Source organism: Cyrtonyx montezumae, unplaced genomic scaffold (genome assembly GCF_038088225.1).
Source record: "Cyrtonyx montezumae isolate F1298 unplaced genomic scaffold, pur_monq_1.0 scaffold_17, whole genome shotgun sequence".
Lineage (NCBI taxonomy): Eukaryota > Metazoa > Chordata > Aves > Galliformes > Odontophoridae > Cyrtonyx > Cyrtonyx montezumae.
This window is the reverse complement of record NW_027071903.1, coordinates 14,149,442-14,175,641: the sequence shown is the minus strand read 5'-3', so window position 1 is coordinate 14,175,641 and position 26,200 is coordinate 14,149,442. Positions and strand designations below refer to the sequence as shown.

Here is a 26,200-nt window from a genome sequence, read left to right as displayed (position 1 = left end):
AAGGATCTGGTGGCTTTCAGGCTCCGTCCTCCAGCCAGCAGGATGAGCTTGGAGCTGCCCTATCCCAACAGCCCTGCACGGAGCCGGGCTGCAAGCCCCAACCCCACCTCGACCTTAATTATTACCTGGGAATAATCTCCAAAGCACTAAAGCCGTAAACAGGCCCAGTGGAGAACGGCTTTAAGCCTTCATGTGCTTCCAGAATTACCAGTTACGTCTCCATTATCTTCTAATGCTGTGTGTTGAACACTCAAATCCTCATGCGAGGGTTTATCACTTCAGAAAGACTTACTTTGTTCTCTTTCTGGGGATTGAAGAAGGTTGGATATCAGGAAAAGGGATGGATATCAGGAAAAGGGATGGATATCAGGAAAAGGGATGGATATCAGGAGAAAGGATGGATGTTAGGAACACTTTCTTCCTTGAAAGAGTGGTCAGATGCTGGATGGGGCTGCCCAAGAGAGGTGGTTGAGTCGTTGTCCCTGGAGGTGCCCCAAAAAAGATTGAGATGTTGTGCTAAGGGACATGGATGAGTGGGGAACTAGTGGTGGGAGGTGGGCGGTTGGACTGGATGATCTTGGAGGTCTTCTCTAACTGTGGGGATTCTATGATTCTATGGAGGAAAATAGGAAAGGCCTATGAGCAGTATGACATGACTTCCGTGCCTCTGAAATGCACTGGAAGATGCGTGAGTCAGCGTGGGCTGGCTTCTCCCTCTCCCCTTCATAGGATCATAGAATGGTGTGGGTTGGAGAGACCTTACAGATCATCTCGTTCCAGCCCTCTGCCATCCCCCAATCTGAGTCTGGCAGGAAGCTGGGAGGCTGTTTTCTCATTCAAATGGAGCATCAAATCCCTCCCAAAGCCTTTTTGTGTCCTTATTAACAGAGCATTGTGTGGCCTTCTCATGCCACTCTGTTTCTGGGAGAAGGAAACCTGGAATTCTGAAAGAAATCCATGGAAATTGAACGGTGGTAACAGAAGTGGTGTTTATTGTAGATATGGTGGATTATGAAAGCCATTACAGAGCACTACCAATGTAAACCATACCAAATCAGTCTGACTTTGCCACATTTCCTGCTTTGTTTACTGAGATCTTTATGCAATGCCAAGCACTTTGCTTCTACCCCAGCAGGGAACCACGTGCAAATAGCTGAGGACACAAAACAAGGAGGGAGGCGGGGTGGAGGTTGGGTTTTGCTCTGCAGTGTTAAGGGCAGTGCTGGAGTTCCTTGAAGTTTGGGTTTCTCTCCCCTTCCCTGGAGCTGTTGGCTGGCAGCGTGGGGCCGGGGGGGTCCCCGTGCACTCACCATGGTGATTTGGGTCTGTGCTTGGCTCCGGATGGCAGCCCAGATCCTTTCCAGATGAGTCACGCTCCCGCTGCTTGTAACGACCTTGAGTCCAACAGAGAAGTCTTGTTTTTCTCCCTCGGGTGACTCAGCTTTGGAGGTTAAAAACTCTTCATGCTTTATCTGAGCAGACACTCATTAACCATTCAGAGATGTACAGAGCCATTTCTTCTGGGCTCTCCTTCTGTACAACCTCAGGCCTGATACTTAGAGGCAACGTGCATACAGATGCTCTACAGAGCTCAGAACTTCCAATCACTGCATCATGAAGGTTGGAAAGGTCACTGAGATCAGCTAGCCTGACCACCACCCAATGCACATGGCCGCTCTGGTGCCCCTCTGTGCCACATCCCCACGGCTCTGGAACCCCTCCAGGGATGGTGACCCCCACCCCCTGTTCAGATCTGGGTTCTGTTGGCAGCGAGTGAAGGTCTAAGCAAAGAAGAAAGGCAGAGCCCACCTGCAGCACCTAACTAGCAATGCCTACTTCCAATTTGTAGGAACTGTTAATGACTGAAAGCTTCTACCCAAAGCATGTGCCCAATTCCTACTCGTGGCATCAGCCCCCACATCAGCTTAGTTTTCATTTCTCTTCTTTCTCATCTTCTTTCTCTGAGATCTCAGCAGCAAGTATCTCTTCATCCTCCTGCGCTGTTGAAATCACACGGATGGCGACTAAATTATCAGCAGATTTTGAGGATATCTCTTCTCCTGGAGGAGTCCGTGCTTTGGGGGAGGCAGTGGGTGACCTCCGATGCACTGGTGACTTTGGTGGGACCGGACTGAAATTGGGATCCTGTAATACAAAAAATAAAAAGGGCATAATGAGCTTTGGCAGACCTTTCCTTGTTCATGGCAGGACCCCGGCCACATCCCCAGACTTCAGCATCAGTGCTGCACAAAGACAGCAGGGCATTTTAGGGAGCTTTACTTCTCACCATGCTGCCTGAGATGAGCCACGTGAGATTGACTGAATAACTAAAGTTGGAAGGGACCTCAAAGATCACCCAGGGCAGCTGGATTACAACCTGCACGCTTTGAGGTGAGGGAAGGTATTTACCAGCCTAAAGGCTGCAGCACACTCCCCATCAGCTGTTTGCCCATCTCACTCTCCCCATCCTGACCTGTGTCTCCTGCATTGCCTTCAGCTGCCGCAGTTTCCAGCGCAGGTGAGTGAGGTGCCCTCTGCCTCCAGCCTTCCCCACGGCAGCCAGGGCAGCCTGGAAGAGCTTAGGGGTGTCGGCTTTGGGGGGAATGATCAGCGGGTCTCCAGGCCCTCCTTTCTCATCTTTGGGTTTATTATTGTTTTTCAGCATTTTCCTGCAGCAAAGAGAATGAGAGATGATGTCAGTACAGGGTTACATCAGCTCTCCCCACTGGCTTTCAGGCTCTGTCCTTCAGCCCACACTCACTTGGCCTTTTTACGCAGCAGCTTCTGAGACTCGGGGTAGTGCACCAGAATCTCATTCAAATCCTTCTTGTCCAAAATGAAAAGATTGGCAAATCCATGAGCAACGACGTTAGCAGTTCGTCGATTCCCTCCTCCAGCTGCCAGCAAACTGAGCAGGACACCAAGACACGTGAACACTGCTCTCGTGTCACCATGAGCTGCTGCAGCCCAAGCCCAGAGAGCTGGGGGGGTAGCTCATCCCTGGAGGTGCTCCAGGCCACGGATGGGCCCTGGGCAGCCTGAGCTGGGGGGCAGGAGCCCATGGCAGTGGTTGGGGCTGCTCCGAACTAAGCCATTCTAACAGGTTCAGCACAGCTCCCTTACTACAAAACCTCTCTCTTCCCATCACGTGCCTCCATTTCTCTCCTATAGAGGACTCAGGGTTTAATTGCTATTACCCACAATGAAATTTTCCTCATTTTTAAAGAATGAAACACTACTTAAAATACTGCCCATCCTGAAGTTTTTAATACTGCAATTTAAACCAGCCTTGGGTAGGCAAGCAGGCTGCCAAGTGCCCATGGCACCTCAGAGGCTGGAGGGCTGCTCAGTGCTCGGAGCCTGAGGGCTGTGTCCCCCCCAGCAGTGCTTTGCTGACCTTATTTCTCCAAACACCGATCCGGCTTTCAGCGTCACCAGCACGGTTTTGCCATCAAGACCCCCCAGCACCTGCACTTGTCCTGCCTGGATAATGTACATCTCACGGCCGATTTCCCCCTGTAACAGAGATGGATGCAGTGAGGGGTTCCCACAAATGGGACACCCATCCCACACAGCAGCTCGGTACCTTCTTGCAGACAAAGTCATTGGGCAGGTAGACCACTGACCGGAGCCGCTTCAGCATGTCAAAAATCATCTGTCTGTCACAGCCCTGTGCCAAATTGGAGCCAGCAGCAGTCAGCCCGTGCCAACGGGGCTGGGCATTGTGGGACAGAGCCCACCCTGCCAGCCTACCTGAAAGAGGGCCACTTTGCTGACAATATTGTAGTTCACATCGATGGCAATGTCCAATCGCATCTTGTCTGGCAGCTGCACCAGCAGCTCAGATTCATCTGTGAGAAGCACAACAGAAAACTGTTTCCAGCACTTTCCCAAGGAGATCAGCACCCACTGCTGCAGAGGGGATGGGTGAGTGCTGCAGTGGACACCGTGGCTCTGCATCCCATTGGCAGCCCACATGCAAGCCCACATATAAGCACGGATTGGGAAAAAAGAGTGAAATGAAGGCTCTCCGAGCACAACATGGCCCTCCAAGAGGCTCTCACCTAGCATGCCTTGTGAATGCCACGTGTACTCGTACCACGTTTTGACCCGGTTCTGGACAGTTTTGGGGATTTTGTAGAAGTTCATGTACTTGATGGTGCTGTCCATGCAGCTCCGGTAGTACGTCTGCCCGGCGGTGGCAGCACCCACCACATCTCTCATCTGCAGGGCAGGAAGGGTTGGAAGAGATGATTTAGTTGCTATTATCATCTCTCGTATAGATACAGCAGTTTAGGGAGCGTGGACAGCTGTTGTGCCCTAACAGGGGGCTCCCAGCATCCACCCAATCCTTTTTGATGAGCAGCTAAGGAGCCTCTGCACAAGGACCACAAACCTGGAAATAACACTGTGGACCCACCCCAGCACCAAGCCTGCCCCTCCTGAGGTGGGAAGCCCCCTCCACTCACCTGCCCAATCATGACAGAGAAAGCAAAGACACCCGTGAAGTAGTTGAGCAGCTGGAAGACGATCTCAAACAGAGTCTTGGGATCTGGCAGGCCCCCGATGGTGATGAGGGTTTTGACTGCCCAATAGTAGCAGCGGATGTAGCTGGGAGGGGCAGAGCATGCAGCTGTGGTTGTGTCTTGGGCATGAAACCCCCTGGACTGAGCTCACCACCCATGTGCCGTGCTCATAATACAGCCCATAGTATAGCAGGAAACGACAGTCATTGTCCCACCTGCAATGCATGGTAGGCCTTTAACACACTTGCACAAGCCTTGTTTTTGGGGGTTTTTCAGCCAGCACTCATGAGCTGCACAGGAGAATGGTGCTAAATTAATTAAACATTATTTGGTGTCTCACTTTGCTCATGTTGTACAACACACAGCTGTGGGCATTAGTCACCAGGCAGCATTCAGCTCATGAGCCAAGTACTGTGCATGCAGTGCTCTCTTCTCCCCATGGCATCCTTGTCCCCAGCACCCAGTTTGCAGCCTCTCTGACATACCGTTGCCTCAGGTCTCAGCTCAGCCACAGCCCCCTCATCTGCTCTGCCCATACCACCCCTCTCACCCTCAGGATTCTCTATACCTTCTCCTGGGATCCCCCATAGAGTGCACAGGCGGTGGGTTGATGGTTGGCCTGGATGATCTCAGTGGTCTTTTTCAACCCTAATGATTCTATGATTTTATGACCTCGGAGGTTTGTATGGAGCCAGCTACATCCAGACTCGTTTCTTGCTTCCACCCATCGGAGCGTGCTGTGCTACATGAGGACCCAAGCCCTGGCTCATACCTGTTTCCCTCCCCATCGTAGACCCAGGTGGTGGAGCCCAATCCTTCATAGGCTGATGCCCAGTAGTAGAGGCAGGAGTTCACGTGCAAGCTGTACAGCAAGTAGGCAGTGGTCCGAATCACTCTGCAAAGCAAAGAATAACAGGAGTGCACAGGAGGGGAGAAGACACGGTGTCTGCTGGGACGAACACACGGCACTGGCTCTGGCATCACAAGGGACAGCAAGTCAGATAGATGGAACTGGCGTGTGCCAAAATGAACCATTTTCCCCAGTAATAAAGAATATAAATATCACAAACGATTCCTCAGCCGCTCCCCTCACCTGTAGATGTACGCCTTGCTCAGGATGGCCTCCAGGCGGTTGTTGAACTCGAAGAAGGCCAGGTACTGGGAGGAGAAGGAAAGCAGTGTGCCCTGGCATGCCGTGGCTTCCTGAGAAGCTGCCAGCCAGGGGGCACTTCCCCACACCAAGATCCTGAGAGCCCGAGTGCCCGGCCTCCTTCTGCAGCATGAACTGACACAGGCACAGCTGGCTCCATCAGTACCCACCCTTCTTTGGAAATGTGAGAGTCATAAGATGGAGATATTCACCAACAGCCCCTGAAGGCCTTTGAGACAAGACTTCCCATCCATTGTAAAGTGTCTTCCCATTTAGTAATCCGGCCACAGCCACCCAAATCAGCACAGGACTCTTCCACTCACCTTCAGGCAGCGGGGAAAACGCAGGAGTGGGTTGACACCAACTTTGAAGTAGAAGAAATCCAAGGGAAGGAGGCACACCACATCCATCTGAAACCCACACATAGAAAGGGACACCTATGGGGACCTGCAGGCTCAGTGGGGTGGAACTACAGCCCACACTGCAGGTTGAAGGCAGAAAGTAATAAAGCCACACTGAACCTTAAAGCGTTGTGATCGCAGGTAGTTCTCTTTCATGGCCTTTTTGTCACTCTGGTTGGGAATAGCAGGGAAGAGAGGGAAAGAGAGGTTGCACTAGGTGATCTTAGAGGTCTTTTCCAACCTTAAGGATTCTACAGCTCTGTGATGGACAGCTGCTTGCAGAGAGCAAATTCACCACCAGCATGGTCATGCTTGGCTTTCCCCTTCTTTACCACCATGGGGAACCCATTCCTGTTGTGCATGGAAGGGGTGCTGAGCAGGAGGAGCAGAAGACCTGGCCAGTGGCCATCATCTCACCCATTTTCAGGACAAGCCTTGCTCATTTTGCACCCTGGAAGAACCACACTGCAGTGCTAGCACCACAGAAATCTGAGTTTACAGGAGAAACCTTCAACGTCTGGGTCCACCCTGAGCACACCCAGCCCCAATGGGAAGGTGAAGCTCAAACTTCAGCATGGTGGGAGAGCTGCTGGGCTGCTCAGAGCTCAACCCAGCCACTGACAGCCAGACCATTGGTGCTACTGGGGGAGATGGGTGGGATTTCCCCATGGCCATGTCCCTCAGTGGGATGCAGTTCATGCTGCCACTCACTATGATGTCCCCGCCCCGGACAAACTGCAGGCGGGTCTGAAACACGACGATGTCCAGCAGGTAGATGAGGTCACACAGGTAGTCCATGAGCAGCCAGTAGTGGATGTTGGCCGGTGTCTGGTAGGGGAAGGCCCAGCGGACGGGGATCAGCCAGCAGTTCCAGTTCCAGGCCAGGACAACAAAGAACAGCCACAGCACGTACACCAGGTCTGAAAGCAGGGAAACGTGCCCCGATGAGATGGCCGCACGTCCCTCTGTCATGCAAGCTCACGGGCAGCAACACATCCCATAGACCAGGCTGCCCAGCACCCCATCCAGCCTGGTCCTGAGCACCTCCATGGATGGGGCACCCACATCTCTGGGCAGCTGTGCCAGCACTTCACTGCCCTACAAGTAAAGAAATCCTGCTGCCCCCTCCACATCCCAGCCAGCCTCCTCCCGGCCTGACCATGCTCCATCTCTCACTGGTGAGCGGGTCGATGCTGCTGGGGAACTGGTAGCTCTTCAGGCGGTCCATCCAGGGCTGGCACTTGAAGGTGCAGCACAACATCTCACAGTAGTGGTCATCGTCTGCTGGCTTGTCCCCTGTCTGCGCATCCCTCGGGGGTGGGGGTGGGGGTGGAGCTGTGGATGCTGGCTTGGAGGGTGCTGGGAGAAAATCAGAACGGCTTTGGTTGGAGGGGACTTTATAGATCACCTCGTCCCAATCCCCTGACGTGGAGAGGGCTAGACTCAGAGCCAGTGCTGCCCCATCCCACGCACCAAATCTGGGATTCCCATCCCCCCGCCCCAACCTGAACTCACACGCCGTAGGGCTCTCCTCATCAGAGGTGACATCGGGGTCGGTCAGCTTCTCCTTCACCTTCTCTGTCCGCTCCTTGAAGAGCCTCACCAGCTCCTGGAGGCGGTCATGGATGATGGCACTGGTCTGGCTGGTGGCCGAGCCGATGCGTTCAGGCAAGCTGCGGGGTGGGAAAGCACAGGGGCACGTCCAGCACCGCTCCCTCTCCCTCTGCTGTCCCAGCGTGTCCAAGACATGCACTATTTCTGCCAGCACACACCTGTCCCGCTGCTCCTCATCCCAGCTGCCCTCACCCAGGCCATCTGCGGGGGCTGATGCTTTCTTCCTGCAGACACAAAGCAGAGCTGTGCTGAGCTGCAAGCCCACCCACCCCCCAGCCTGCATCTCCTGTGATGGGGAGCGAAGCCAACATCACGTAGCATGAGGGCGCAAGGGCAGCACCGAGCTCTGCCCCGCGGCCCTCCCATTTTGGGGTGGTGAGTTTGTGTTTCCCCGCTGTTTGGGGCTGAATAACCCAAAGCCATGGCAGCGGGTTGCTGGGTGCCTGGCTCTGAGCGTGCCTGAGATGTGGGGCATGCACGAGGTGGGGTCGGCCTGAGCTTTTGTCCATTTTCTACTCCTGCTGATGGGCTGAAAGGAAGCCCGGCTCCTGGCTGCTGATTCAAATGCGGTTAAATGGAGCTTCTCAGCCATCTGCTGGCAGCAGCGGGCAGTGCCACCGAGAATCGCCAGGGGTCATTACGGCACTGTTGAGTCGCAAGGGACCTTACGGATCCACCCAGCCCCACTCCCTGCCGTGGGCTGGCTGCCCCACAGCTCCGGCTGCCCAGGGCCCATCCATGTCCTGGGGCACCTCCAGGATGGGGCACCCGCAGCTCTGGGCAGCAGTGCCAGCTCCTTTTCGTCCATCAGGACCTCCAGGTCCTCCTCTGCAGGGCTGCTCTCTTGAGTTTTTCGCCCGGTCTTGTTGACCCTCACTGTGTTCTTCTGTGCCATTTGAGCCTGCCCAAGTCCATTTGGATGGCATCCCTCCTTTCTATTGTGCCAACTGCGCTGCTCAGCTTGATGCCACCAGCAAACTGCTCAGGGTGCACTCAATCCCATCATCTGTGTCACCGAAGTTGAGGAGCACCTGTCCCAAGATGAACCCCTGAAGGACACCTCTCATTACCAGCCTCCCCTTGGCCACAGTGCACTGACCACAGCCCTCTGGCTGTGACCTTCCAACCAATTCCTTATCCACCAAGCAGTCCACACCCTTGAAATCCATCTTCCTCCAATCTGGAGGCAAGGAAGTGCCATGGGACCACGCTGAAGGCCTTGCACAAGTCCAGGCAGATTACATCGGTTGCCCTTCTTCTGTCCATCACGATGTGCAAACACAACCATGCAGCTGTCCTTCACCCCACACCCCAGCACAGAGGCAGCACACACCAGGGCTTGGGGTCCCTACCTGGGGGAGGCTCCGGGCACTGCCAGCATATGTAGGGAGCCAGGGGTGGGCAGCGGCAAGCAGGTGCCATCATCATCCACAGGGTCATCTCCACCATCCACGTCCTCAATGCCCACAGCAGGGCAGTGCCTCGGCCCTGGGGGGGGGACAAGGGCAGAGTGAGGGACGTCCTATAGCTCCATGCCCCGCCAGCCACCCATCTTTCTGTCTGCTCAGCAGGTGTGGGTTTGCATGAACCCTGGGGAGGGAAGCTGTGCGGGCAGTGGGGTCAGCCCTTGGCCTGCAGGGTGTCTGGAGAGGGGCTGAGCCAGCAAGGCACATCACGGTGAAGCAGAAAAAGAGGAATATTGCTCCCCAGCCTTTGTGCTGCAACGTGAAGCGAGCTTTTATTTTACATTTCTATACAAAAAGCAGCTAGGAGCAGCGCCCACCCCCAAGCCACGCAAGCCCACTGCCTAGTACCTAAGGGGCGGGCAGGGGATTGCTCCTCATTGCAAAAATTGGGGTTGACCACTCCAGCCTTCCACCTGCTGGCAGTGAGGATGGGGATGCAGTAGCTGGGGACATTGGGGAGCTGCTCTAGCATGGGGGGGGGTGCATCCCCGCGGTCGGGCGGCGTGTCGTGCACCAGCCGGTCTAGCTCAACGTCTCGGGAGCGCTTGGCCATGCTGCTAGGTGCCTAGGTGCTTCAAGCAGGGGCAGGGCTGCAATGAGAGACAGAAGGGTCGGAGACAGGATGGTTATATCAGCGCAGAGACGTGGGGCTGGTGGTGGCCCACTGCCGCGTGCACCCATGGCACAGCCCCTGCCTGCTCAGCCAACACCGCGCTGTACCTGCAGCGTCCACTCCTGCAGCTTCCTCCTGCACTGCCTGCTCTTTCAGCTTCAAAATGGAAAAGGAGAACAAAATAAAGCCAAGATGTGCTAGCAAGGATGTGGCAGCATGGTGCTGTGTATCCAAAGCTGAGCCCGGGCTGCACTGGAGCTCCGTACCTGTATGAAAGCGCCTTCGAGATCACTTATCTCAGCTTCTTCCCGTTGTGCAAAGCTGAGGGCCTCTTCTGCATAGAAGGTGTCCTCCAGCCCCTCGTCGGTGGAGGGGCACAGGGAGCAGGGCAGGGCTCTGCAGGACAGATGGAGAGCCCCCGGGGCTGAGCTGTGCATGGTGAGGCAGCACCCGGGGTCAGGGCACAGGGCACCAAGCTGCCCACCGCTCCAACAGCAGTGCACACGTCTTGGTGTAGCACAGCTTTTAGGCTGGGAGGTGCTCCAGGACCCCGCCACCCCGACCTAGGAACCCGCTGACATCTCTGCTTTCACATAAACAAGAACAGAGGAGGATAGAGAGCACCTCCCTCACTCAGCCCCTGAAGCTTGGGTAGCTCAGCGCATGGAAGCGGCGTGCAAAGTGCACCTGCAGTACTGGGTTGGATATCTCTGAGCATTTTGCCATGTGAAATCACAGCAAAACACAAACTGAGCGGGAAGATCTCTCTAAATACAGCCAGCTCCAAAACTGCTGCCCTCAGCAGCCGTTTTCTGCAGCAGAAGAAGCAAAAAACGCACCTAGCGGTCCTCAGCAGCACTTGCTGTGTTTGCATCCAGCTCCGACCTGCTCCCGGGGATCCTGAACGCAGGAAGGAACGGAGCAGGCAGCGATGCCCCGGGATCAGGCAGCCCAGGGCTGCGGGTGCTGTTGCTACGGAGCCGGAGCTGCCGTCGCCAGGAGATGAGCACGGCGCTGGGAGCGCGTCAGCAGCAAACCCAGCAATGAGACGGCTGCGTGCCCTGCGAGCATCCTCCCAAAGCATCCCCCAGATCGCCCTCCCCAAAGCATCATACGTGCATCTGAGCCAAACGCTGCTTGCCCGCTGGTCTCCAGCCCCTGTGCAGCACTCACCCTGTGCTCTTCTCCTCCACCTCCTCCTCCTCCTCCTTCTTCTTCTTCTCCTCCTCTTCTCCCTCCTCCTCCTGCTCCTCGGCAGCGCTTGGGGCCCAGGACCACAGCCTGAAAGGGAGCAGCTCATCAGGTCAAAAGCATAAAATGAGGCTGAGCTGTGCCTCCCCACCTCAGGATGCCCAGGGCTCCATCCACTGCCTTGGGCACCTCCAGGGATGGGGCACCCACAGTTCTGGGCCACTGTGCCAGGACCTCCCCCAAACCCCAATGACAAATGGATGGCAATGAGGCCTAAACCCTTCAGCCATGCTGGGAAAAGCCATCCTTTGGCTATCCCAAGGGCAATGGGGAGAAAGCAGCCCCCTGCCCTACCTCATGTCCTCCTGAAGCTCCTCCTCAATAGGGGGAAGGGGACAGCCCTGTGTCCCCAGCTCAGCCATGTCATCCCAGGCCATTGCTTCATGCATGGTTTCAGCACTCCAGCCATCATCGAGCTCTTCCAGTGCAAGGTCCATCTCATGCGGCTCCACAGGGATGATATTAACTGAAATGGGATTGGGGAAAGCTCTGCAGTGCTCAGTCCTGGGCCTGGCCCCAGCGGGCAGTGCTATAGGTACTGCAGGAGCTGCCCTTGCACACCACTATGCCCCAGCATTGCCTGTATGGGGCTGCAAAATGCGCAGCCCCACACATCTGTACCCGACCTGACAGAATCAGGAGGGACGAGGACATCAGTGTGGTGTAAAACCAATTTATTGTGGGGCACTGGGGGGAATTTACACATCCAAGAAACCAAGAGGAAACATACAAATTGCAATACAGAAGGGCAGAAAACCCAGTCATGCCATCTGCCCGGCACTGCATGTACCAAACCACATCCTCACCAGGAGCCCACTCCCCCTAATCTACAACATGGGATGGGAACCAGGAGGACAGCTCTCAATACATGGCATGAAAACGGGGTGAATGCTACAGTTCCATCCTGGTTCCAGTGCATTGTATATAAACACAGTGGCTGGGGCTCATTTGGGTCACTGTCATTGTGCTAAAGGGATGTGGGGATGGGGTGTGTGCCCAACGCCTGGCACTTGGGGCTCCTGCCTGCCCCAAGCCATGAGCCCCAAGCCCCATTCCTGCTGTGCCCGGTGCTGCTGCCTTTCCTCCCCAGCTGTGCTTTCTCCACAGGTTGGACCCATGTGGCGGGGGCCCTCCACTGTCTTCGTTTTCCATTTGTTTCAGAGGCACTAAGCCCCTTTGCCCCCTGAAACAAAAGGAGAAGGAAAACATTAGGGAGCTGCGGGTTTGTGCTGCAGGCTCACTCCCTGTGCTCATTGCCAGCGTGGGGCATCTCAGGGTACCCTACAGGAGAAGCAGTACAAACCCCACTGTGCTTCCCTAAGAGAGCACACACTCCCATCCCATATAACTAAACCCTCCAGCAGCGGGAGCTTGCTTTTCTTGGGTACCCCCTCCCCAAATCTGCCAGCAGAAGGGCAGGGCACGAGCGGAGAGCACTTACTTTCCTCCACGGGGCTGAAGGCTGTAGTGGCTGCTCCCTGCTAGAAAGAAAGGGCAGCATGAAGCACAGCTCCTGCCCTCCAACCAGCGGCAACACCGCAGCAGGAGCACTCTGGGAGAGGCCCCACAGATGTCCCAGCACACCCACTCACCCCCACAGCCCTGCACCCAGCACACCACCCTCGCTTCCCAGCATCTCCCTGCGGACCCCATACCCTCACATCCTGCTTCTCCCTGGGCACAGGCTGTGGCATCACCTTCTCCAGCCCCTGGACGAACCAGCTGAACATGCTGTCAAGCAGAAACCCCCTGTCAGACCCCACTTTGCTCCCACCACGTCCCCACCAGAAGTGTCACCACTCATACCTGCCACTGTCTCCAACCAGAGACCGAGGGAGGAGGGTGGTCTCTGGTTCCGGCTGCCCCTCACCCACCACTGGCTCCACAGCTCCTGGGATGTTGTCTTCATGCTTTGCCTGGGTTTTAGTGCTTTTTGTGCCTGCTCAGATTTGGCCCCAAAGAGAAAGGGGTCAGGCAGTGCAGCCATCACCTTAAAGGGCACTGCACATCCCTGCGAGGTGCTCACCTCTCACTGCGGCACTGCTCCGCTCCTCCTTTGGCTCCGGCTGCAGAGAGAGGGATGGACACAGTCATGTGCTGCTGCTGACCCAATGCACTCTGTGTATTGCATCTATCTTCCCCCACCCTCTACTCTCAAGACCACTTCTGGCCCCAGTGGGCTGCATGAGTGTTGGAGTGGGCAGGGAAGGGCTGAGGAAACCCCTCGTTGCCTTGGGAGAAGGGGGCTGCAGCACCTCGATGCCACACCAGCACCCAGAGCTGTGCTCACCTTGGGCCTTTTTGGCACCTCTGGCTGTGGCACCATCCTCTCGAAGCCCTGTACCAGCCAGCTCAGCACGCGAGCTCCTGCCCTGCAGGGAGAGCCGGTGTGGTCAGAGTTAGTCTGTAACCTTCATCCCTCTATCCCGTATCCCTCCAATCCAATGTCTGTCCATCCCACATTGTTTGGTCCTACATTGCTCCATCCCACGTCCTGTGTCAGACAATCCCAAATCCTGCATCCCATATCGCGCACTCGTGCCTCCCATGCCCAGTATCTCACACCCCTCCACCCCATGCCACCCTTCTGCCACTGGGAACCCACCAGTTCTCTGTGCCCGTGCCCATGTCATCCTCCAGCTCACAGCCATCCAGCTCGTCCTCCTCAGGGTCAAAGGGGGTTATCTCTGCGGGGACAGCAAGGTTGGGTGTCCAGGAGCTGGCAACCAGGAGGGAACCCCAAAGCACGGGCTCACTGCTTCCCTTACCCAGAGCATCCTCATCCTCATCCTTGAGGACCTGCACCTCGGTCTGGAAAGGCAGAAAGCGTTACCCAATGGGGCAAGGAGGGAAATCTGCCCTTTTCCCAGAGGTGGGTGAAGGCAGAAAGCCATGCAGGGCAGAGGGAGCTCCCCTTGGTTTGTGGCTCTTCTAAAAGAACCCAGAAGTCAGGATGTGGGGACATGCCTGTGACCCACCTGGTCGGGGACGTCAACACTGGTCTCAAAGCTCTTCCCGAGTGCCTGCAGTGACCCTGGGGCCGGTGCTGGCTGCGGGACCACCTTCTCCAGCCCCTGGGAGATCCAGGACAGCACGCTGCTCCCCACACTGCGGGGCAGGATCGTGTCAGATGGGTACGGGGCAGCAGCATCCCCATCCCCACTGTCCCCCCATACCTCTCAAACACCGATGCTGATGCAGGGACTGGGTCCTCGGCGACTGCAAATTCCACCTTCTTCTCTGTTTCTTTGGTGACAGCTGGAAAAAGGCAGCTCCTGTCACTGCTCTGTGCACAGGACAGGGGCTGGCAGGGCTTAGTGACCCTTACCCCGTGTGTGGTCCGCAGCATCCCCAGCGCTGGCCTTCACCGCCGGCACCTGGGGTGATAGACAGCCTCAGAGTGAAGGCACTGGGTGATGGTGCCCCCAGAGCCTCCTCCAAAGGGGTGCTGTGAGCTCTGTCTCAGCCCCCCGCTCACCTTGGCTGGCTGTGGGGCCGTGGGGCTGTCCTCGGGTGGGCTCAGTGCTGGGGGCTGCGGGACCACCCGCTCGATCCAGCCCAGCATCGCTGCGCAGTGGGGACGGCCGTCCCCTGTGCAGTCCTCTTGCACAGGTCCTTGGCTTCTTCTCTGTTCCTGCTTGAGCACAGCCAGCTCAGCCCCACACCACAAACACCCCCCTCTGCTTTAAGCTCATGTGCTCAGCACCGCTGCGCTACCCCGTCCCTTCCTCACCCTGCTTGCCGTGGCCCAGTGCCCTGGTGGCAGCCAAGCGAGGACATCTGAGGAGTCACACTGAGGATATCTCCTGATGTTCCCTCTCCAAAGAGCCCCACTCTGCCCCCTACACAATCCATGGGGCCACGGCCCTATCTTCTTGCCTGAGTGAGCGTGGGTAACCCCCATCCCCCTTGAGGGGCCCGATGACCAGAAATCAACTAAGAAATTGCCTTTCACCCCCCATGGATATAAGGGATTAAGGAGCTGCGAATAGAGACGTTATCCAGGGGACAAAGGGGACAGTGAGGAGGGGTATGGCACACTGAGCAGCACAGTGCCATTTTCGCCTCTCTCTGGGACACCCTCAGCTCCTGTGAGAAGCCCGGGGATGCCTGCAGCTCACTCACCCCAGGACCCTGTGCCCCAGGACATCTCAAGACACAGACGCTCCCGCTGACCCCAAGCCCACCCCAGCTCCTTGGGGATTAGCACCACACTGCCCACAAATGGGATTACCGACACCAGCTGTCCCCTACTGCCCAGCTCCCGGCTGCCACCCCAACTTGGGAGCTGGAAGACTCCAAAACAGAGCAGTTGAGAGCACCCCAATAATCCTAGGAGCCACCAGGCCTGCCCCAGGCACTTACCACGGGAGCACAAGCAGCACTGCGGGGTCCTGGCCGCCCTCTGGGTGCTGTGTAAGGAGCAACCCCAAGCACAAGGCACCTGTCCTGCTGCACTCAGTGCTGGACCGGAGGATCTGGGGCAGGAGGCAACAAATCTGAGGCAACAAATCTGCATCGGGCTGGGCTAAGCCTCCCCTTGCTGAGCCTGCCAATTGCTGCTTGATCCGTTTACCTCCGGCCCTACAGCACCAGTGGCATTTCCCAGTGCCCCTAATCCCTGTGTGAGCGCAGGGACCCGGGGTGTGCACAGCGTGGCCAGGCTCGTGATTTGAGGCTGGCAGAGCTCTGGCTTTGCTGCTCACTGCCCTGCACCCTGCCCCTGTTCTGCTCCCACACTTGAGCACACACTGCACCTACTGTACGTTCACGGAACAGCAGAACCCAGCCACCAAAAGCTGCAGGGCTCTTCCAAGACGAGCTTTATCCACATCTCTTACGGCTTAAAGGATCCGCCATGACATCAAGTTAAACTATACAGTACTTCTTTAATGAATATTAACAAACTGCTTTAAAAAAAAGGAAGGGGGAGGGGGGGGAGGGGAGGAAAAAAAAACAAAACATGAGAAAAAAACAAAAACGAAACGCAGACGGAAAACTTGGTAGGAAGTTCTACATCTCTGATGCAGCATGAAGTCAGGATGAGCATCAGCCCCTCCTCCCTGGGCAGCAGGGACGAAGGTCTGTTTGAAGCTGCTGTGCTCCTCCTCAGCGCTGGAGATGGAACTGGAAGCTTTTCTCCACCTTTTAGTGTCCCCCATCAGCAAAGCGGCCCGGCTCTGTGCAAGGCCCTTCTGCCTAGACGTTAAGCTTGTCCCTAATAGCCAGCGCAGCGCTGCAGGCTGCCGTTGGCTAATTGGAGCTGGTCAGAGCACCCTGAGCTCAGCCAGCAGCCAGCCCAGGGCACAGGAGGGCTGAGACGGGACCCGAGCTGCAACAGTACAGCAGGTCACCCAGCACCACATCCAGCTGGGTTAGAGCACGCAGGGCTTTAACATTCTGTATCTCCAAACACGGAGAGGGGAAGGCTGGTGGCAAGCCGGCAGGCACAGCTTCAACCCTGAGGGCGTCCAGCTGGATGCCTCACGGGGCTCTTGGCGATGGGAAGCCAGCAAAACCCTGCAGAGGAAAACACCTGAGGCTGCACCAACCTTGCTAGGGGAGATTTATTTATAAGTGATGTTTACAAGAACTGTGCAAAACCTGAAAAAACGGAAGAGGTAAAGAAAGAGTAAAGGGGTAAAACAGGACTCCCTCAAGAGGGGAAATATTACCTCTCCTTTACCCACTGCTAACCTTCCTCTTTCCGTGGAGCCAACCCCACGGGGCAGGAAGGGTCTTCCCAGCTTGTTCTGGACAGCACCGGCTCCCCCAAGCAAATCAGACACCCAGAGCACCACATGGGTCACAACCAGAGATGGCCGAGACCGTTCCTGAGGCTGCAGACTCTTCGTAGTGTTCACCTCACCCCTTAGTGTTCATGCTGCGGGGACGTCCCTGTGCCTGACCCCTGGAGGTATGCTCAAGGCCCAAGCAGCACAGGGAGGGAAGGAGCCTGGGCTTGGAGGTAAGTCTTCACAAGAGAGCAAGATCCCTCCCGAGGCAGCTGGTCAATGCCATGCTCACAACCCGGAGTGGAGACACTCCTTGCCACACTCTCTGCAGCGTGTGGTGCTCACTACTCTTCCCCTTGCTGCCCACAGAGACCAGGATGGGCAGGCTTGCTCAAAACTCTTGCCAAGTGTGACAGCCACCAACTGCAGGAGCAGCAATGCCAAAGTGCATTTTGGAGGTGTGCAGCCCCATGGCTTTTCCCTTTCTATGCTCTAGAAAGAGGGAGAGCAGGGGAGGTCGGGGCAGTCGATAAATGCTAACGGTCCCCTCGGGTCACTCATTTGAGTTTGGACTAACAATGCTGGGAGAGCCCAACACGGAAACCTGCCATGTCCTCGGTGAGCAGTGTGCTCAGAGGGAGGGCTCTGCTTTGCTCCCAAGCACTCTCTGCAAGAGGAGTCACCGGGTGGGAGAGGGAAAAGAGGACACACGCAGAGGGCAGCAGAGCAGAGCCCTGCCAGCTCCCGGCACCGCACCGCAGATACAGTGGCAAGCACAGTCCAGGGGACTCCAGGGAGCTCCAGGCATCGCTTCCTCTCGCCACCTCCCTCCTCTCCTCTCCACTCCTCTCTCTGAGCCTTTCACATCGTCCGTCAACCCCTGTGCTACAGGTGGATACAGACCAGGAGGCCAGAGGAAAGCTTCCCCGCCCGACCTCGCCTCTCCCCCAGCACTCTCTGGAGGCCGCCTCCAGCCGAGGAGAGGGAAGGGGAGGCTGAAGGCTTGGGAGTGTCACATGCAAGCTGAAAGCCGCCGGGGGCAGGAGGCTCACGGCAAGCAGGCGGCCACCTGGTAGGCGCCCTCGGCCGTGTGCTGCACGCTGTGCTCCTGCAGCAGGCCCAAGTCCAGGAAGCGCTCCCCGCACCACATGCACTTGTACTGCTGCTCGCGGGCGTGCACGCTGTGGTGCTTGTTGAGGTGCTCGCGCTGCTTGAAGGCCTTCTCACACGAGGGGCACTTGTAGGGCTTCTCGCCCGTGTGCACGCGCCGGTGCCGCTGCAGGTCCGAGGCGTACTTGAAGCGTTTTTCACAGTCGGGGCACTTGAGGGGTTTCTCGCGGGCCGGGTCGCAGCGGTGCTGCACGAACTCGGAGGAGGAGAAGAAACGTCTCTCGCAGAGCGTGCACTTGAGCGGCTTCTCGGCGCAGTGTGCCAGCTGGTGCTTCTGCAGCGCCGACGCCCGCTTGTAGGACTTGTTGCACACCGCGCACTTGAAGGGCCGCTCGGCGTTCTGCACACACTTGTGCCTCAGCAGCTCCGAGGACTGGTTGAAGCCCTTCTGGCACACGTTGCACTTGAAGAGGTTCTCTATGCCGTGCACGTGCTGGTGGTACACCAGGTGCGAGGGCTGCACGAAGCCCTTCTCGCACAGGTTGCACTTGAAGGGCTCCTCGGCCTTGTGCGTGCGGCGATGGCGCATGAGCGCGTACTGCTGCTTGAAGCTCATCTGGCACAGGTCGCACTTGAAGGGCCGCTCCTCGCTGTGCGTGCGCTCGTGCTGCCGCAGGTCCGAGGGCCGCTTGAAGGCCTTCTGGCACTCGCCGCAGCGGAAGGGCCGCTCGCCGCTGGGCGTGCAGGGGTGCTGCAGCAGCTCCGACGACTCCTTGAAGTGCAGCTCGCAGATGTTGCACTTGAAGAGGTGCTCCCCCGAGTGCGCGTACATGTGGCGCACCAGGTGCGAGCGGTGCTTGAAGGTCTTCTCGCACACCGTGCACTTGTAGGGCCGCTCCGAGCTGTGCGTCCGTTTGTGGTGCACCAGGTGAGACGACTGGCTGAAGCTCTTGTCGCACAGAGTGCACTTGTAGGGCTTCTCGCCCGTGTGGATGCGCTCGTGCCGGGACAGCTCCGAGAGGTGCTTGAAGGTCTTCTGGCAGATGGAGCAGCTGTAGGGCTTCTCCGAGGGGTCAAGAGGCTGCGGGTGCTCCGCCTCGGGCGGCTTGTAGGTCTTCTCGCAGATGGAGCACTTCATGGCGTTGCCGTTGTGGACGTTGTGGTGCTGCGCCAGCGAGGTTAGGAGGGAGAAGCCCATCTTGCACACCCCGCACACGAAGGGCTTCTGCTCCACCTGGATGCACTGGTGCTCCAGCAGGTCGGTGGCCTGGTGGAAGATCTTCAGGCACTGCGTACACTGGAAAGAGCGGTCATGGCCCGGCAAGCACTGGTGCTCATGGGGGTTGGAGAGGTGCGTGAGGTCGTGGCCGCACACCCCGCATTTGTGGGACGGCTCCCCAGCCTGGAGCGGGGCGTGCTGGTGGTGCTGCAGGCCCGGGTCCAGCTGCAGCAGGATGCCGTAGACGGCGCAGCCCAGGGGGTTGTCGGTGGTGCTGGGTGGGATGGAGTGCTCCGGGAGGGCGGCGGGCCCGGCGTGGTGCTGCTGCGGAGGCGGCTGCGGTTGCTGCTGTTGCTGCTGCCAGCTTTCTGACATGCTTGGGAAAAAAACAACAGGGTTTTAGCAGTGACGGCTTCAGCTCCTCGCTCAGAAAGGTTCAAGTAAAAATGAAAATCAAAAGCATCCGAGATTCTGATTCCCTGTAGCGATCCTGAAATCGAGGACGGGAAACCCAGCCCACAGCCAGGACCCTGGGAAGCGAGGAGCCGAGATGCTGCAGGCTCCTCCTTGGATCTGCAGAAGTTCTTTGTGTCTGTGTGTTCCAGTTCTCCGTTTGGCTTTTTCTCTTTCCTTTTCTTGGATGAAAAAAAATAAAATAAAAGGAAGGCAGGTAGAAGCAATGCCTTGAAGACGAGAGGAGCCCCTTGTCTGCGCTGGCTGTGATGTGCTCACACGCACGCAGGGCGAGCGATGCGGCGCAGGGAACAGCTCGGCCTGCAAGAAGAACACAGCTCATATCAGATCTCAGAGGACAGACAGGCAGCTCTCCAATCAAGTGAGCTCACGGCTCACTTTGCAAACCCTCCTGCACCCCTGCAAAGCATCTGGGAGCCCACGGAGGGGAGCTGACCACAGCTGGAGCACCGCACACTGCTGGCAGCAGCCTGGGACTCTGCACGGAAAGGGATGGACCCTGCCTGGCCAGCACAGCCACGGCGAGCTCCGACACGAAGCAGCAGAGGCTGCCCCAGTCCCCATCAGGCCCAGGATGCAATGTGGGGTCTGAGCAAAGCACTCCCCTGGAAGCTCACTCATTTCCACTGGAGCAGCTCTAACAGCATGTCACGGGGCTATCTCTAGATCTGAGACCGTGACAGAAGCGCACACAGAAAAGACTGAAAAAAAGAAGACACAGGAGAGGAAGGAAAAGGAAAAAAATAACTGTCCCACCTTTTGCAGCGTGGCCAGCCCCAAAGGGGGCATGCACAGGGAAAGGGGAGGGATATGGAGACAGCAGATGGGCCTAACAAAAAACAATGGCAACAATCTCAGGAGGAACGGTCACTTACTAAAACCAACAAAATGAAACAAAATGTGACAAGAGTGTCCAAAAATGTGAGGTCTTATGCTAGCAGACTGCAGGGGAAGCACGTGCTTTTCTCCATGGCAAACAGAGAGAGACAGAGAGAGCACTGGGTGTCAGGCTGGGGCCTCCACCTTTCTTCCTCTGCCCACCTGGTCCTCCAGGAATGCTGCACCCCCCTCACATCCAAGGACCCAAAATGCCCGAAAAAGGCCATCCATGGAAGCAGAACATCAACTCTTTAACACCGACTGTTTTACACGATGTTCTGATGTGGAATACCAACAACGAAAATCACAAAACCACAACACAAGGGTGAACACATCCGTCCGTTTCTCTGCGCAGGCTGACGTGCGCTAAACCCTGTGCAAAATAGCTGCTGAGTGAAATGTTAGAAATACCAGGGCAGATTCCCACCCTAGCGAGGCAGCTCTGCCAGTCCCAACCTCCTCCTGGAGCTCCAGCATCGAGCACATCAACCTCTGACAGAGCCAGGGGAGGGAGGTGCTCACGAGGTTTCCCCTCTGCCTGTAGGAAGAGCCAAAGAAGACACAGAAAGGTTTGCCCTCGGTGTTATCCTGTCCACAGACAGAACAGGACCTGCGGGCATCATGCAAAGCACTCTCTGTGATGGCCAAAGAGCCATTACAGCAATTGGTGGGCTGAGCCTTCTTCCAAACTTGGGGGTGACAGTGTGCTGGGGCCCAGCACCTTGCCCAAAAGGTACTGCTTGCCCTTGCTGCAGGGCTCTGCTCACGGACCTCCAATAAAACCCAGTATTGATTCAGAGAAGAGTTATATCCGCCAGTGAGCAGTGGGTACAAATGAGCGACAAGACACTTCAAGAAAGAGCACAGAAGTGCCCATGCTGCGGCAAGCACACAACCCACATCCCCTCAATGCCTCTGCTCTGCAGGGACAGGGCAGCACTTCGTCCTCCAGCACGAACCTGAGCAGTACAGCACCCTGAGGCCCGTGTGCCAGGCCGGTTTCCTCCAGGACCTCTGGCCTCAGTCCTTTTGTGCTGACACCTGGAGCAGACGCTGCGGGCGGGACCCCGTCCCCACATCGCCCTGCAGGAACACGGCATTACTTCGTCCCCCAGCGCAGATCTGGGCAGCACAACACCCACACAGCGGGCCAGGCCGAGGTCCCGCCAGGATCCCGGCTCTTTGGCTCTGACACCCGGAGGCTGAGGGCGGCATACGGCCCCAGCAGCCCCTCAGCCGAGGCGGCACGGCTCTGCAGCGCAGCACCCGGCTGGTCGCACCGCAGCACCCCGGGCAGCACCCCGGCCCGGCGGCAGCCCGTCCCACCCCGCGGCAGCGGAAGAAGCCGTACCGACCTGCTTCACCGGGACCGGCTCCGGGTCCCGCTCATCCCTCGGAAGGAGCGCCCGGGCGTTGCGGAGGCACTTCCAGGCCGGGCTCAGCGGGCGGCGAAAGGCTCCGCGCCCGGGGCTCCCCGCAGCCCGAGCCCACCGCCGGGCCCGCCCCGCCCGCGGCCCGCCGCCCCCATGGGCCGCCCCGAGGCCCCGCGGACGCACGGGGGCGACTTCCCGCCGGCCCGAGGCCCGCACAAAGGGCCCTCACCTGCGGCGGGAGGCCCCCGTCGGCCCGCTCGCTGCCTGCGGGCGGGGCCGCGGCCTGCTCGCTCCGCCCGATCCCCGCGCTCGCTTGGCGGCGGCGGCGGGCGGCGGGGCGGGGAGGGCCGGAGCGGCGGAGCGCAGGAGGCGGAGCGCCGCACAGCGCCCCCTGGCGGTCAGAGCGCGCAGCGCAGCGCCGCCATGAGCGCCGGGCTGGTGGGGTACAGCAGCTCCGAGGAAGAGGAGGAGGAGGATGAAGGACGCGGGGGGACGCGGGGCAGGTGGGTGCCGTGCGGCCGGAGCCGCGCTGGGCCCGGCGGGGGTGGAAACCCCCGTTGTTGACGTTGTTGATGTCTTGCAGCCGCCGCCTGCCCGTCCCCGAGTGCGTGCTGGCCATGTTCCGCGAGGAGGAGCAGCAGGAGGAGAAGCGGGACGACAGCTCCCGGCACGGCGGCCGAGTGCGGTGCTTCCCCCACGAGCGGGGCAACTGGGCCACGCACGTGTACCTGCCCTGTGCGTGAGACGATGGGGCTGGGGATGCGGGACGGCGTGCACGGAGCCGCTGCCACCTTGCCGTGGGAGGGCGGTGAGGCTTTGGTGCTGCTGCCCCAAAGCTTGGGGTGCCCATCCCTGCACGTGCCCTGGGATGTGGATGGGCTCTGGGCAGCGGGGTTTGGGCTGTAAGTCCCCTCCGACCTCTGCTGCCCTGTGTGCCCCGCAGACCAGCCCCAGGAGGAGTTCCTGGAGCTGCTGGAGCTGCTGGTGTCCCACGCTCGCACCTACGTCGCGTCGCTCACCGCCGTGGAGGAGTTCCACGTCAGCCTGTCGCAGAGCGTGGTGCTGCGCTACCACTGGATCAACCCCTTCGTGCAGGGCCTCAAGAAGCGCCTGGTCTCCTTCCACAGGTGGGGACAGCTCCTGTGGGCCTCTCCTCCCGCTCTTGAGCAGGGCCTGGTGTGTTAGGACGAGAGGAAATGGTTTCAAACTAAACCAAGGGAGATGTAGACTGGATATGAGGAGGAAGTTCTTTATGCTAAGGTTGGTGAGGCAGTGGCACGGGCTGCCCGGGGAGGTGGTGCTGCCCTGTCCCTGCAGGCAGACGAGGTCAGCAAACGGGGCCCTGAGCACTGATGGAGCCGTGGGTGTCCCTGCTCAGTGGGGTGGATTGCCTTTAAGTGCCCCTTCAGCTCAAACCATTTTATGATTCTATGACATTCTGTCCCTTCTCCATCTTTTGCTTATTTTTTGTTGTTGTTTTTTTTTCTCACCTAGCTGATACAGTTCCTTTCTCGCTCCAGGTTCTTCTGCGTGGCTGACCGAGTGAAGGTGTACACCAACCAGAACAAAACCAGGTGAGTGAGCAGAGGGGCACCTGCCAGGATGGGGGCACAGCGCAGGGCAGGTGGGAGCAGAGCACTGCCCGTGCCATCCCACGCCATGGCAGGGAGCTCCGTGGAGGGGCAGAACGCAGTGCCCCATCTCAGTGACCAAGGTTCCAGCTCTTTGTCCAAGGGTGAGCACATTTCCAGCTTCTACATCAGTTCTCTGCAAGCTGTTATTGCCTGCGGGGACTGAACCTCAGGCTGCAGAATTTCAGCCTTCTGAAGGTAGGAGGAGGGACGCATTCCCGACGTGGCCCGAGGCAGCCAAAGAGACAGTCCTGCACAGTGCTGTGCTGATCTGGTTGGGCCTGTGGTTGTACAGATCCCTGTGCCAGCTGAGGGAGTGGGTGGGGGAATGAGCAGCCTGGGGCCAGCAGGGTGGGGGCCACCTCCTTTGGCTGCAGTGCCAGCTTATGCTGATGGGGAAATTGCAGTGTTTCTTCAAAGGGCTGGAGACAAACAGCTCTGACAGTGCTAATTCACCTGGGTGCCAGCTCAGGAGCCTGATGGCTCTGCTTCCAATTGAACACAATTAAGCAATTTAAATGTCAAAGCAGATGGAAAAGGAAGGTGATTAAAATCGTGAAAAGCTGCTGAATCTAATGGGAATGGAAAACCACATCAGTCATGGGCAGGAGGAAGCAGGTCTGTGAGTGAGACTTGTCCTTCCTCCCATCCTGGGCTCAGAGACAGGCGTGTGAGAAGTGACACCACGGTGGTCCTCACGAGGAACCTCTTTGTCACAGCACTTCCCCATCCATGCTGTTCTCAGCTGGTGCTTCGGGGCCACTTCCTCTCCACTGTACAGCTCCTGCAGCAACCTGCATGCTCCCAAAGTAATGGTGCTCTGCTGTATGTCTGTATGAGTATGTCTGAGGACATACTCACGTGTGTCCTTTGCCTGGAAAACAAGTTTGTGTCACAGAAGGTGCCGAGTTAATCTTGGGAATCTCCATAGCGTATCACCCAGTCCTCCAATCCTCTCCCTGCTGCCCTCTTCAGAGTGCCACCAGATGCTGACATGCTTACACCCTGTTCCCTGGCTTCTTTTTTTCCCCCTTTTGACAAGGGCTGGGAACTTTGCCTAGCAGGAATCGTGGGATCATAGAACGCATGGCTGCTTTTGGATATGTTTCCTGCAGCATGACACTCTGTCTCTGTGAAGGACCTTTGTAGGTTTGGAAATCTCTGCCGGACATTTCCAGCTGCTGGAGCTGGTCTCAGAGGTGGACAAGGTTATGGAAGAATTTGACCTCCCCGTATTCTACAAGGTGAGGCCTTTCCCTGCTGGTCTGGAGATGGTGTCTGGTTCCCTGGGAGGGGTTGGGGCCTGGCTGGTCTGCTCTGTGCAACGTTCAACCCCAAATAAACAGGAGTGGAGAAACTGGACTCTGAAATGCTTTCCTGTGAGGTAGGCAGTGACATTCACAGCAAACACCCTGAATGGGTTCTTGCTGAGAATGGGGCTTGCACAAGTCTGTGACTCCTGTTTTGTATCCTATACGGGAGAGTAAGATTTTTAACTAACTGGTGGCCTCTGGGAGTGGGGTCCCTGGGGCTGAGCCAGGGAGGATCCTCATTTCCCACACTGTCAAATTTCAGCCCTGCAGCTACTAATGTGGCTTTGGGGGCTCCCTGCTCCACGATCCTCCTGCCCATGAACGCAGAGCACTCCAAGATCCCACACAGCATCGCGCTGAATCTCCCACTGCGTTGAGCAAAGCCTTTTCATCCTTTTGATCCGATCCCTGCTTTATCTTCAGGACCCGTCCTTCCACATCAGCTTGGCCTGGTGCGTCGGGGACCTGACGAGCAGCCTGGAGGGGCAGTGTCTGCAGGAGCTCCAGGTGAGGGCCAGAGCAGAGGGAGTTTTCTTCTGTGAGGCAAACTCTGCTTGACTGAAAGAAGAGAGACTTTCTGGGGGGGCAGTGACTTGAGCCACCCTTCTGAAGGAGGTCAGGGGCTTCCAGCCACAAACCTGTCTCTCGGTTCAGAGAGGGAACTGCCGACTTCCCCCTCCAGCAGCCGGCCCACCCGCCGTCCTCGTGCTGACTCCTGCCCCTGCTTGTGTTTTCCAGGACATCGTGGACAGGTTTGAGGACTCGGCGCGCCTTCTGCGTGTCCAGTGGGAGCAAATCCGCTGCAAGTCGGGGAACAAGTTCTTCTCCTTCCCCTTGAGGTAGGACCTGCTGGGGCTGCGCGTCTCAGAGCCCGAAGACCTGCTGCTGTTCAACGAAGAGCCATCCTCCAGCACAGCTCCAAACAGTGGGGGCTGTCACGTGCCTCCCACGCTCTTCTTGTCTGCTCAGCAGCTCTGGGAAGTCTGTGGTCTCAAGCCACGCAACTTCCAAGTTTGAGTTGTTGGCTGAAGAAATGTGTGTTTGCAGCAGATTTCTTACAGCAGCGTGCTGTCAGCAGCCAGGATGTGCTGCAGTCAGCACTGGTGGCTCCAGTCAGAGCTGCTAATTTTGCTGATTTTTTAAAAAGAAGAAAGAAAAAAAACCCTCTGTATGAAAGCCATAGATGATGCCTTATGTTTGGGAGAAGGAAGATAGCGTGGGAAGCGCTTGCTGAAGGAAGCTTGTCTCGCACGGTTGGAAGTGGCACTGTCATTGTCTGGGAGGCTCAGGGCTGACTGCTGAGCTCATCGCTCGCTCTGAAAAACGAGGGACGCAGGGCTGTGCAGCGGAGCATCTCCCTCCCGTAACCCAGCGCAGCTCCTGGGTCGCGTGTGCCCGTCTCTGCTGCCTCTGTCTGAGATCCCGTCAAACAGCGACGAGATTAA

At 57.5% G+C, this 26,200-nt stretch overlaps 3 protein-coding genes across 3 annotated transcripts; 1 reads left to right on the top strand and 2 right to left on the bottom strand.

Moving 5' to 3' along the window:
* Positions 1–1,625: 1,625 nt before the first annotated feature.
* On the bottom strand, positions 1,626–14,586 carry CNGB1 (cyclic nucleotide gated channel subunit beta 1). The gene is made up of 32 exons (XM_065734257.1): positions 14,500–14,586; positions 14,350–14,398; positions 14,198–14,279; positions 14,000–14,129; positions 13,790–13,832; positions 13,627–13,708; positions 13,312–13,393; positions 13,048–13,087; positions 12,828–12,963; positions 12,677–12,752; positions 12,463–12,499; positions 11,316–11,487; positions 10,944–11,051; positions 10,037–10,166; positions 9,878–9,926; positions 9,044–9,179; positions 7,850–7,915; positions 7,593–7,750; positions 7,254–7,436; positions 6,789–6,997; positions 6,198–6,248; positions 6,000–6,086; positions 5,620–5,684; positions 5,299–5,421; positions 4,470–4,611; positions 4,065–4,224; positions 3,754–3,851; positions 3,587–3,670; positions 3,398–3,516; positions 2,762–2,908; positions 2,474–2,669; positions 1,626–2,145 (listed from the first exon to the last, which is right to left on the bottom strand). The coding sequence occupies exons 1-32, from the start codon at positions 14,584–14,586 to the stop codon at positions 1,933–1,935; spliced, it is 3,540 nt and encodes a 1,179-aa protein (XP_065590329.1). The 3' UTR covers positions 1,626–1,932.
* A 1,409-nt stretch (positions 14,587–15,995) lies between these two features.
* Positions 15,996–19,733, bottom strand: ZNF319 (zinc finger protein 319). The gene has a single exon (XM_065733321.1). The coding sequence runs from the start codon at positions 19,458–19,460 to the stop codon at positions 17,805–17,807; it is 1,656 nt and encodes a 551-aa protein (XP_065589393.1). The 5' UTR covers positions 19,461–19,733; the 3' UTR covers positions 15,996–17,804.
* Positions 19,734–22,234: 2,501 nt separating this feature from the next.
* USB1 (U6 snRNA biogenesis phosphodiesterase 1) lies at positions 22,235–26,136 on the top strand. The gene is made up of 7 exons (XM_065733320.1): positions 22,235–22,314; positions 22,395–22,546; positions 22,755–22,938; positions 23,332–23,385; positions 24,581–24,686; positions 25,179–25,262; positions 25,494–26,136. The coding sequence occupies exons 1-7, from the start codon at positions 22,235–22,237 to the stop codon at positions 25,596–25,598; spliced, it is 765 nt and encodes a 254-aa protein (XP_065589392.1). The 3' UTR covers positions 25,599–26,136.
* The last annotated feature ends 64 nt before the right edge of the window (positions 26,137–26,200 follow it).

Excerpts from the sequence above, each read along its gene's own strand:
- CNGB1 (XM_065734257.1), bottom strand. The coding sequence starts at position 14,586 with ATGCTGGGCTGGATCGAGCGGGTGGTCCCGCAGCCCCCAGCACTGAGC. Across the intron at positions 13,709-13,789 it reads TGAGGATGAGGATGCTCTGG|AGATAACCCCCTTTGACCCT; the intron begins GTAAGGGAAGCA and ends CTGTCCCCGCAG. Across the intron at positions 7,916-9,043 it reads GTGCCCGGAGCCTCCCCCAG|GAAGAAAGCATCAGCCCCCG; the intron begins GTAGGGACCCCA and ends TTGTGTCTGCAG.
- ZNF319 (XM_065733321.1), bottom strand. The coding sequence starts at position 19,460 with ATGTCAGAAAGCTGGCAGCAGCAACAGCAGCAACCGCAGCCGCCTCCG.
- USB1 (XM_065733320.1), top strand. The coding sequence starts at position 22,235 with ATGAGCGCCGGGCTGGTGGGGTACAGCAGCTCCGAGGAAGAGGAGGAG. Across the intron at positions 22,315-22,394 it reads CGCGGGGGGACGCGGGGCAG|CCGCCGCCTGCCCGTCCCCG; the intron begins GTGGGTGCCGTG and ends GATGTCTTGCAG. Across the intron at positions 23,386-24,580 it reads ACCAACCAGAACAAAACCAG|GACCTTTGTAGGTTTGGAAA; the intron begins GTGAGTGAGCAG and ends GTCTCTGTGAAG.